Source organism: Hevea brasiliensis, chromosome 15 (genome assembly GCF_030052815.1).
Source record: "Hevea brasiliensis isolate MT/VB/25A 57/8 chromosome 15, ASM3005281v1, whole genome shotgun sequence".
Classification (NCBI taxonomy): domain Eukaryota; kingdom Viridiplantae; phylum Streptophyta; class Magnoliopsida; order Malpighiales; family Euphorbiaceae; genus Hevea; species Hevea brasiliensis.
In genome coordinates, this window is record NC_079507.1 from 53,766,017 (window position 1) to 53,776,767 (window position 10,751).

Below are 10,751 nucleotides of genomic sequence, written 5' to 3' on the forward strand. Positions count from 1 at the left end.
TTTATTATTATTATTATTATTATTATTATTATTATAATTATTATGACAAATTTTAGAAAAATTACAAGATAGTTCTTAGATTTATCAAAATTTATATATTACTCTCTCCATTTTCGATTTAAAATAAATAAGTTTACGTGATTTCATTTTGGACATATGAATCTTTTCATCTAAATTATCTTTTCTTTTTCTTTTTTCAACTGATCAGCTGGAATCAGAATCCAGAACAGGAAAAAGAAAGGTCGGAGGATATCCCAAGCTGTAGGACTTTTTAAAAAAAAAAAAAAAAAAAAAAGCCTACATAAATTCAAATTATTATAAATCTCCATCAGAAAAAAATAAAAAAGCATATTTATATGTGAAAATAATGAACGAGAATTTCTACAAATAAATGTATGTTCCTAAAATTTAAAATTTTTTTACATTCTAATATTTTTTCTAAAAATATACATACAATGCACGAATGAATGTCTAGTGTTCAATATAAATTAAATAACGAGTAGATGTTAATTTTTAGCCTTAAAGACTGTACCTTGCAAATATTGATATAAATATTAATTAAATTAAATAATTAATGACGGTTGTAATTAATATTTTACTATCTCAAGAAGTAGAAAATAGAAAACATATCTCAATAAATGTATAGCCTTAGGAAAAAGCCTGGATAAATGTATTTCCGAGACCTAGGATTGGCTTTGTTTTGCTAAACTTACAGGCGACGTTTAAAGGATTGGATACATGTATCAGTAAGTTACAGAACATGTAAATAGCCAAAAGGAAGAATCAATATAGGAGAGTGAAGCTAGTACAAGCAAGAAAAGCCACAACAAATGATTTGAAAGCTAGAGAACTTGGCAACTTGCCCTTATCATTCCTTGGGAAGAGGACTCGATATAGAGGCAAGTTGATAAGAACCAAGGCACTACAAAGAACAGTTTGCAAAGGCATAGTCTTGTAAAGCCTAAAAATATAGCCATTCATGATCACTTTATTCACAACTCCAACAAAGCAGAGCAGGTTGAGCATTGCAAGTGTTGCCAGGATGGCGAGCACTAGAGAGAAATCCCCAAATTCCATTATCTCTTTCTCATACCTTTTCAATACATCTTCATCGATAAATTTTGTAGTAACTACAAATGTTGAATCACAAATCCTAGCATCTTTAAAATGGTATCAATGAAAGCAAAGAAGGTTCTACACTCTTTATTCAAGGCATTTGCAATTTCTGACGATACAGCCAAAGCACTTCCCTTCATCCCATCCTGTTGATTGTCCATATCAATCCACTTCTCTGTGTACTACTACTTTACATGGAAATACTAGTGGCTTTGATATGATCAGAAACTGGGTTAAGATCAGAATCCAAAGCTGCTGTCATCCATGTAATTGCATTTAGCTTTCTCTCAAATGCAAGTTTTGTATCTTCTCTTACAGAATAAGGAGCAATTGTATCAAGTATTAGCTATTCCCTGATTAATAATACTGGTTAATGATCGAGAAATTAATTTGGCCTGAACCCAGTCATCCTGAAGACTAAAAAATTTGTCTACTGATGGATGCTGCTTATCCTCCTTGACTCAGAGAATAAATACTGGAAAAATCACAATAAAGTATTACCTGACAAAACAGTCTTAAACTTCTCTCACATCTGTCATTAATTACCTAAATACATCAGCAAAGCCTCTGCTGGCAATAGTTATCACACTAAGTAGCACACCTTAGGCATTTGAGCAATTTCTCAGCAGCAGAAGCCTCTTGTAAAGCCTCCACAGCAGCAAGCAAAATAATTTCTCCCTGCCATAACAACTCCTGCAGAGCATATAACATACAAAATCCTTTAACATATAATAGTCATAGAAAATATTGCAGAAGTGATTCTAGCTTACTACCTGGCCTAATATCACCTAGTTTGGAGGAAAGAAATCCCGTGATATACTAGTATCTGTTGACATTATGTCATTTGTTGAACTCAATGTCACCCTTTCACTAGTGGAATCTTCACTTACTTTCCCAAACATAGGAACGTTACTATTGCTGGGAATTTTGGATGGTTTTGTAGTTATACTTGTGACAGTATTTTTTGTTATAGAACTTGGATCGTCATCGGAGCTACTGCACCAATTCGAACTAACTGGAGAAATCTGTAGATATAAAAAGAGTGATATGATGTATGTTAAATCACAAGGCAATGCATGCTAAAATTTTCTATAGTTTACATTACAAGGAAGAAAATAGGGCTTAGAGACACTCACAGAAGCATTACGATTGCTGCCATCTAGGTTCACTTCGTTCTTTACAACTGCGGTGTCTGAAATTCCTTCCATTCTTTTATCATCCTTCCACTCTAGCTTCTTCCCTTGAACGTCAATGATGTGGAGGTAGATGAAATGGTAATTTCAATACCACTATCCTTGGGATATCTCGGCGTAAGTTTTCGAATCCCCTTGTGATAACTTTCAGCTTCACCCCTTTTAGGCCTGCTGTAACTCAAGCTACTTTCGACATCACTCTTTCGAGGCCTGTACACTGAGGCTCTTCTACCTAGCCTCTCACTCAAGCTTCCTCTTGAAGAATTGAACGAATGAGACTTTTTGCTTTGCTTCTTTTTCATTTGATCATTACTCTTTCGTTCTTCAGTTTTGCAACTATGGTCTGCTGTCCCTTCATTCGAGCTTCGTGTTGAAGAAATTAAAGATTGAGATTTTTCAATTTGCTTCTCCTCGATCATAACATTGTTTTCTTCTTTTATCATACTTTGAAAATCCAAAATAATAATAATAATAATAATAATAATAAAGTAATAAGCTGTTACTCTAATATCTGTTAGAAAAATTAATTCAAAAAAATTAAAAATATAAGGGATATTCCAGGAGATAAGAAAAGGAAAAATAATAAATTTGAACATAAAGCAATTGTATTAGCAATTAAACATGTCATTCCTGAATTTGCTTATGCAACTATCTGAAAAAATTATAATTTGCATAGATCCCAAAAAAAAAAAAGAGAGAGAGAGAGAGAGAGAGAGAGAGAGAGAGAGACAATATAATGTATATATTGCAGTTAAACAAAAATATTTTAGTCGGAAACCAATTCTTGTTCAGCAGCCTAAGTTTCAAACAGCGGAAATTTAAGGGTGCTTTTTCAGGGACAAACCAGTCTGAGATCACATATTGCAGATTGCAGAAACAAACTAAAGTTGCAAATGAGATTCTCTGCATTCATGGTAAGATTGCTGAGATATCAACAACACTAACCCATATCCGTATGCAATGCAAAGATTATGCACCTACTAAAAGCCAACACTGTTGTATGGAAAGTACAGAAGCGGCTGAAATCTTCAAATAATCATCAGTTAGAATAAATATATTCGAATCACTAGTTAACTACTCTAATTAAAAATCAATAAAAATAACCAAAATCCACGAAAAGTCAAACAAGAACACAAAGTGAGTTAGCTAAGGACAGCTGTCTCCTCTCTGCAAGCAAATACTGAAATATTTTACTATACATCTAATATTAAGTATAACTGGAACAGAGCAATGCATTCACAGTCTGATCCACTATGCATCAGCTGAAAATAGACATTAATTCTGAACATAAGTATTCAAGGGACTTCTAACAGCCTCATTTAAGCAATAACCATAATTGAATTAGATCTGTGACTGGTGCAATTTACGCATATATACGCACATAGAAGAATGGAAAATATGTATTTCAATCCCACAATACCCACTTCTCATATATTTGAAACTAATGTTAGTCCTGACCTTTCTAAAAATTCAAATACAAAATCTGCATCATACTGAACAAAGGCAAGAAGCAAAGTTTTCATATTATACCAAATTATTAAGCACAGATACCAGCAATTAGAGGAGATGACAACAAAGCTGCAATTGACTAGTCTTAGACTATTGGATAGTAACATGAATGCATAAGGCAGAAGGCTAACAGTTTTGGCCAATTAATTTGGCTCCAAGATAGACAAATCACAGTATGCAAGTCAGCCTTGCTTAATTAGTGTTTCCTCCAATCTGTACTCATCTTTGATTCTATTCATACTGAGCGGCAGTAATAATCCTCTAAATAAGGTAATTTGAAATAATAATTAGGTTGAGTGTTATCATTATTTACAAATTGTGCAATTCTTACTACTTAGGTTTTTCTTTTCTTTAAGAAATTCAATCTCTTAGTATTAATAACAAATTCTCCAATTTTGAATCACTAATACTAAATAAAATACCAAAAAATAATTACTTATTTTGTGATAAAAATAATAAAATACTAAAGAGTGAATGAAAGTAAAATCAACATAAAAGGCAGCAATATGATATTTTATCTGGCAGCAATAAGAAAAAAAAAAAGAACCGAAAAGAAAACATTAAAATTAAGAAAATAAAATTTGGACCGCACCCGAAGGCTGCCTACGTACCTCCTATGGAGGAGGATCAGGTCCACGTAGTTCTCAAATTAATCTCTATTTAAGAACCGAGTACAAAGTACATAACTGCTAAGCTACTTGTTGAACTCTTCCATGTGATTCAGCCAACTTCCAAACATTAAGCAATCCTGTTCTATCACCGGTGAAAAAAAGACCATCAGGACCTGTCTCGATTGTTCTCACTCCTCCTTTCGAAAAAATCCTACCCCTCTCGTTGAATCTAAAAAAGAAAATGATAATTTTTGTAAGTTAATGCTGAAACTAAAAGATTTATTAATCACAAGTAGATTACTATTGGTTATTTAGTGTACTTACGATGGTAGATCGTATAGGTAAATAGAATTGTCATTGCAAGAGCAAAATAAAACCGGTTTGTCTTCTGCGTCAGGCAGCCCGCAAAAAGCAATAGCACCCTATTACATAATTTTTTCATCCATCAGTTAGGTCGTCACACAATTAAAAAAAAAAGCTCAACCAACAAAAGCATAAATAAAAACTATGAAACACATTTCACAAGACCATCTACAAGGTATAACATATGTTTGGTTCAAAGAAATCCAACCCCAAGTTCCGAGAAACAAAAAGTTCATACTTCAAAATGCACAACAATATGCACTTGAAAATTGGAGATTATTCAACTTACATGCTCCATCTCATGTGTATAGATCACCTCTATGTTCCCCTCTTCAGCAGAGGCCCAGACTTTTATTGTCCGGTCTAATGAACAAGACAACAAATACTCATCCCAGCATATAAGGGACATCACAGCATCGGCATGACCATTGAGCGTGTGAATACACTGCAAAGTATCGACTTCCCACGCCTGAGCCAAAAAAAAAAAAAGAGGATGAGAGGGGAAACATAAAAACAAAAATATCCCTCTCATGCAAAAAAAGAAGCAAAAAGGGAAAATAATAATAATAATAAAATCCTATGTACAATTTAGATAGCAGATATGGGAAGAGAACATGAAGAATAACCACCATAAGAAATAAAATTGCTTCCAAATATCACTAGGATGCTCTATTAATATACAAATTCAATTAAATACCAAAAAAAGATTATGGCGCCTCAGAACTTCTGTGAGTTGAACACAAACAAGATACGCATGTGGGCTTGAAAAGTTCAAATAAATAAAATTCACTGCCTTAATACAAGTGCTAGAGAGTGTTTAATACCATGTTTAGCAAGGTGTAGGGCTAAACCACTGCACCAAATGTGTCCCCCCCCCCCCCCCCCCTTCACTTTCTTTTGTTCAACCAAAAAAAAAAAGAATATAGAAATTCATGTAAAATACTAGTATCCAAGCTAAACAGTAAGGTTACAAAAATTACCCTTATTGTACTGTCCATAGAACCAGAGTAAAGCCTATCCCTTCCAATAGTTAAGCATATCACAGCACCAGTATGGCCTTTCAAAGATGTGGCAAGTTCAAAAGGATTTGGGCTTTCTGTACTCCCTTTCCATGCCAAAATGGAACCATCCTACAAACCCAAAAAAGAAAAGGATTGGAATACTTCATTTTTTAAGATCAAATGTGCGGTTATAACAATTAAACACTTACATTCCAGCAAATGGTGCCCCACATCAGTGCCTTACAATTAAATTTAAGAAGGGCAAATAATAACGTTGAGGCAAAAAATAATGCATAAACTCTAAACTTCCACTTCATGCAACAATTATTAGAAGAAAAAGAAAGAACCTTCTTGTTCCCAGTCCACTTATATTGGTAAAAATGTGAAACAGCTTAAATTTTAAAAGCAATCCACAATCACCTGTGCCCCCGCAAAAAGCGTATCAGAAGAAACAGTCATAGCATAAACTTGGCCAACTGGTCCATTAAGATTATATTCAGCAGCTGTTTCGATGTTCCACGCCTGAAAAATCACATACAAAACCACCCTAGCTCAAAAGCTGAAACTAACCCAGCTCAATAAAACACTCCAAGCAAGATATGAGCTAACCTTAACAACATTTGGCAAGCCTACAAATATCCATGGACCTTCACTGATTAAAGACCCAATTTCGTCACCAAGATTTATCACCCTTGTGGGCTCACCAGTATGACAATCCCAAACATGTACCATTCCATCACTGCTACCTGAATAAAGCTTATCAGATCCTGAAGGAAGTGCCACCCCACAGACAGCCTAGCATAAGAAAACTCATCAATGAAATTCATCCAATCATACATAGGTTTACACGTTAAGCCATTGTGCACATAATTTTGTCTACATGTAAAAGTAAACACACAATAGATCCTGCATCAAAAACAGAAAAGGAAGAAGAAGAAGAAGTTCAACAAAATGATTACCTCAGTGTGTCCCTTGAGGTTTGCCAGCAGTGAAAACCAATCCCCACGAAACCAGGAATGCAAGAACTGGCACCCAACACCTTGAATACAACTGCCTGACATCCAGTAATCACATGCCTTATTTGAGCTCTTGTTAACAGTTTTATCTTCAGAAGCATCAGAGCACTTGCTGGATGCTCCTATCTCCTCCATATTCCCCGAATCTGTGCTGGTGCTGGAACTGGAGCTCTCCTCAATAATTTTATGCTCAGACACACCACCTCCAGTAGCTGAAGCCAAAGAACTACTAGGATTGGGGCGCTTCCTAGGCAGATGCTTAATGTCATGACTGGAACTCTTCTGAACAGTTTTAGCTTCAGATCCTGCCATTGAATTGCCTAGGCCGTAGCTAGACCTCCTCATCGACTGTCCCTCCAGTAAAACATTGGATTCCTTAGAGGTTCTACGGTAAACATTAGGAGGTTGTGATTCTCTGTGCATGAACCTACACGGGTTTCTATTACACTTTCCCCGCATCCAGAAGCGACAAACAACGTTGCTATGCGCAGCTCCTCCTCCAAGTCGTCTATGAACGGTCTCAGCTTCCATGCTAAAAGGACAAAACACGATAGCAGAATGAACAAGTTGAACCATACAATCTTTGGCGATTCAGTTTTCTCTGACACGATTAAAACTAAAACCCTAATCGGAGTCAGAGAAAGCATAGCAAAAGATCCCAATATAAAGCTGTTCATCTCTTATTTGCAAATCCTTACAGTTCAGAAATAAACTGATTCCCCACAATAAACCTTAATAAAAATGGTAAAGAAAGATCCAGCCAGATAAACCATATAATATCCACACACTGATAAGGCAACCAAATCCTCATATCTCTACACTGTCAAAATCCACCAATTGTAGTCTGTAACTAGTTATAATCTAGAATCTTGAAATCCAATCGCCGATCCTCCAGCAAAAGCAAACGAAAGTAAAAGAAAATCTAAGAATAAAACCCTAAATATCCACCAAGGACAAGCAAATAAACTGGATTTGATCATCATCGCAACAGATTCCGCGGCGATCATAGCTTCTTGGTGATCCATAAAAGGATGATGATGATAAAGAAACCCTAAAATGATTGGGATGAACAGATTGCAAACCTTATTATGTATAAGAACACAGAAGATCGATCAAGCTTGCGAAGTATTCCTGTGGATCGATCGGGAGATCACGAAAGAGAAACCACAACGCCACGGTGAACAGGTAAAATGAAAGATGTGTGGGTAGTACGTTTGGAAAAAACTGAACAATTTGCGTTTGCCGTTTGGGTTTATTTACAATGGACCGACTGCCTAGCACTAATCCGAGTGGACGAGGGACTTTTTTTTATTGAAAGATTTCAACAATTATCTTCAGAATTAATCTTTATCTTATAGATAATATAAAAAAAATAATCCTCATTTGATAATTAAAAATTAAAGTAAAAATAAAACATTAAATAATTATAAAAACCAAATTTAAATGATTTTGTTTGTATTTTATTTATAAATTTTTAAAAGATTCTTTTATTTTCTTATTATTAATTTATAAAGACTTCGTTTTCCTAGTCTTAATTGATTATAAGCTATAAAATTAAAAAAAAAAAACTTATTTTATTAATAATTATCTAACGAATAAAAGTAAGCCTCATCTTATAAATAAAAAAAGTTAAAAATAAGAGTAATCCTCATCTCATATTTATTTTAAAGGAACTAATCTTAATTAAATATAAATTAAAAAATTAAAAAATATTATTTAATAATAATTAAAAACATCTTATTTTATTAATAATTGTCTTTAACAAATAAGAGGATAAAAAAATAAAAGTAAAAATAAAGTAATTAATTTAAACAATTATAAAAATACTAAAATTAAATGATTGCTTATAATTTATTTATAATTTTTTAAAATTTCTTATTATTGTAGTTGAAAGTGGTGTTTGGATTATAGGTTTGAGATAATTGATAAAAGTTTCAATGACTATTTTAAAATAGTTTCGTAAATGTATTCTTTAACCCTTTAAATTGCTGCATCTCAAAAAGTTATGAATGAAATTAGAACTGTTATTAACTAGTAATTGCTGTTTCAAAATAAAAATGCATTTTATCCTTTATCATAATATATTTCTATATTATTAGAAATGTATGAGATAAATTTCAATAACTGTTTCTGAACTTATATAGTTATAACACTACAGTCTTTAACTTTAAAATATAATATAAAACTCCCTAAACTTTTAAATTTTATACAGTAAAATCCGTCTGATTTTCAATTACTGATTTTTCAGTTAGAAACTGATATGAATAGCTCTTGCATGGCACTTAATCAATATTTCTCTCTCATCTCTTATGCAAAATGTAAAATTATTCTTTTTACGCATGAAAAATTATTTTGTCTATAGAGAGAAAAATGATTCAATTTACATATGGCTTGAAAGAGAAAAAAGAAATATTGATTAAGCTCCATGCTGAAATTGTCCAAGTCAGTATTTAACTGAAAAACTGGTAATTAAAGGTTAGAACGATTTTACTGTGTAAAATTTGAAAGTTGATGGGGTTTTATGTTACATTTTTAAGTTGAGGGACTGTAATGTTACAACAAGATAAGTTCAGGGACAGTTGTCAAAATTTATCCGGAATTTATGTTACTCATATTTTTATATATTATTTAATTTTTATTTATCTTTTTTAATAATAAAATAAACATGGTATAATAAATAAATAGTTATATATTTGTTTGAATAATAAAATAAATAAACATAATAAATTAATAATTATATATTTATTTAAATAATATATATATATATTGCAGCCAGACAAAGTTTTACAAAACAATTAATATAAATCAATTATAATCAGCTATTAGCTAATAGAAATAACTATTACTGATCAACTATTAACTACATCCAATAATTAAATAAAACAGGCATGAAGTAAAATGATGTGAATTTGAAATTAAATTTATTGAAAGTAAAAAATAATGATATTTAATTATTTATAAATAAATAAATTAAATCATCTTATTTATAATGGACCCACCGTCTAATTCTAATCCCAGTTGATTAGGAACTTTTTTATTGAAAGATACCTCTTCTTCAACAATTATCATTAGAATTAATCCTTACCTTATAGATAATATACGAAGAAAAATAATCCTTATCTTGTAATTAAAAATCAAAGTAAAAATAAAACATTAAATAATTATAAAAATCAAATTTAAATGATTTAATATGTAATTTATTTATAAATTTTTAAAATATTTGCATTTTTTTTATTATTATTTTATAGAAATTTCATCCTTGATGCTAAATTATGAAGTTCTCTTAATTCTAATTGATTACAGGCTTTAAAATTTATATATATATATAATATTAAAAATATCTTATTTTATTAATAATTGTCTAGCAAATAAAAGCAATCTTCATCTTATAAATAAATAAAAAATAAGAGGATATCCTCATCTTATAAATAGAAAAATTAAAAATAAGAGTAAAAATAAGGTAATTAATTTAAATAATTATTAAAATACTAAAATTAAATGATTGTGCATAGTTTATTTATAATTTTTAAAAATTTCTTATTATTGTAATTGAAAGTGAAATTAGAGCAATTATCAACTAGCTGTTGCTGTTTCAAGATAAAAAATACTTTACTCTCTCTTAATACATTTCTACTTAGATTTTCATATATTATTTAATTTTTATTTATATATTTTAATAATAAAATAAATATGGTATAAGAAATAAAAGGTTATATATTTATTTAAATAATAAAATAAACGAATATAATAAATTAATAATTATATATTTTTCTATGAATAAAATAACAATTATATATTTATTTGAAAGATACCTTTCTTTAACAATTATCTTTAGAACTAATCCTTATCTTATAGATAATATACGAAGAAAAATAATCCTCATCTTATAATTAAAAATCAAAGTAAAAAATTAAAACATTAAAATATTATAAGAATCAAATT

At 31.0% G+C, this 10,751-nt stretch overlaps 1 protein-coding gene across 4 annotated transcripts; it reads right to left on the bottom strand.

The window, feature by feature from the left end:
* Window positions 1-611: 611 nt before the first annotated feature.
* On the bottom strand, window positions 612-8,123 carry LOC110636563 (zinc finger CCCH domain-containing protein 48-like). Of its 4 annotated transcripts, XR_009144226.1 has the most exons (10): window positions 6,753-8,118; window positions 6,403-6,588; window positions 6,214-6,315; window positions 5,773-5,922; window positions 5,082-5,261; window positions 4,754-4,851; window positions 4,430-4,658; window positions 2,253-2,753; window positions 1,890-2,141; window positions 612-1,809 (listed from the first exon to the last, which is right to left on the bottom strand). XR_009144226.1 is itself a non-coding variant. In XM_058136661.1 (8 exons), the coding sequence occupies exons 2-8, from the start codon at window positions 7,338-7,340 to the stop codon at window positions 4,508-4,510; spliced, it is 1,455 nt and encodes a 484-aa protein (XP_057992644.1). In that variant the 5' UTR covers window position 7,341; window positions 7,892-8,119; the 3' UTR covers window positions 4,290-4,507. The 4 variants fall into 4 exon arrangements, 3 of the variants coding, with proteins under 3 accessions (XP_057992644.1, XP_057992643.1, XP_057992645.1); XM_058136661.1 differs by lacking the exons at window positions 612-1,809; window positions 1,890-2,141; window positions 2,253-2,753 and having other exon boundaries at window positions 4,290-4,658; window positions 6,753-7,341; window positions 7,892-8,119; XM_058136660.1 differs by lacking the exons at window positions 612-1,809; window positions 1,890-2,141; window positions 2,253-2,753 and having other exon boundaries at window positions 4,290-4,658.
* Between the last annotated feature and the right edge of the window lie 2,628 nt (window positions 8,124-10,751).

What these genes read in the sequence shown, in the direction of transcription:
- LOC110636563 (XM_058136660.1), bottom strand. Translation starts at nt 7,385, where the DNA reads ATGGTTCAACTTGTTCATTCTGCTATCGTGTTTTGTCCTTTTAGCATG. An exon ending in ACCTCAAGGGACACACTGAG is followed by an intron (nt 6,589 to 6,752) that starts GTAATCATTTTG and finishes TTCTTATGCTAG; the next exon opens with GCTGTCTGTGGGGTGGCACT. An exon ending in CTATGGACAGTACAATAAGG is followed by an intron (nt 5,262 to 5,772) that starts GTAATTTTTGTA and finishes TTTTTGGCTCAG; the next exon opens with GCGTGGGAAGTCGATACTTT.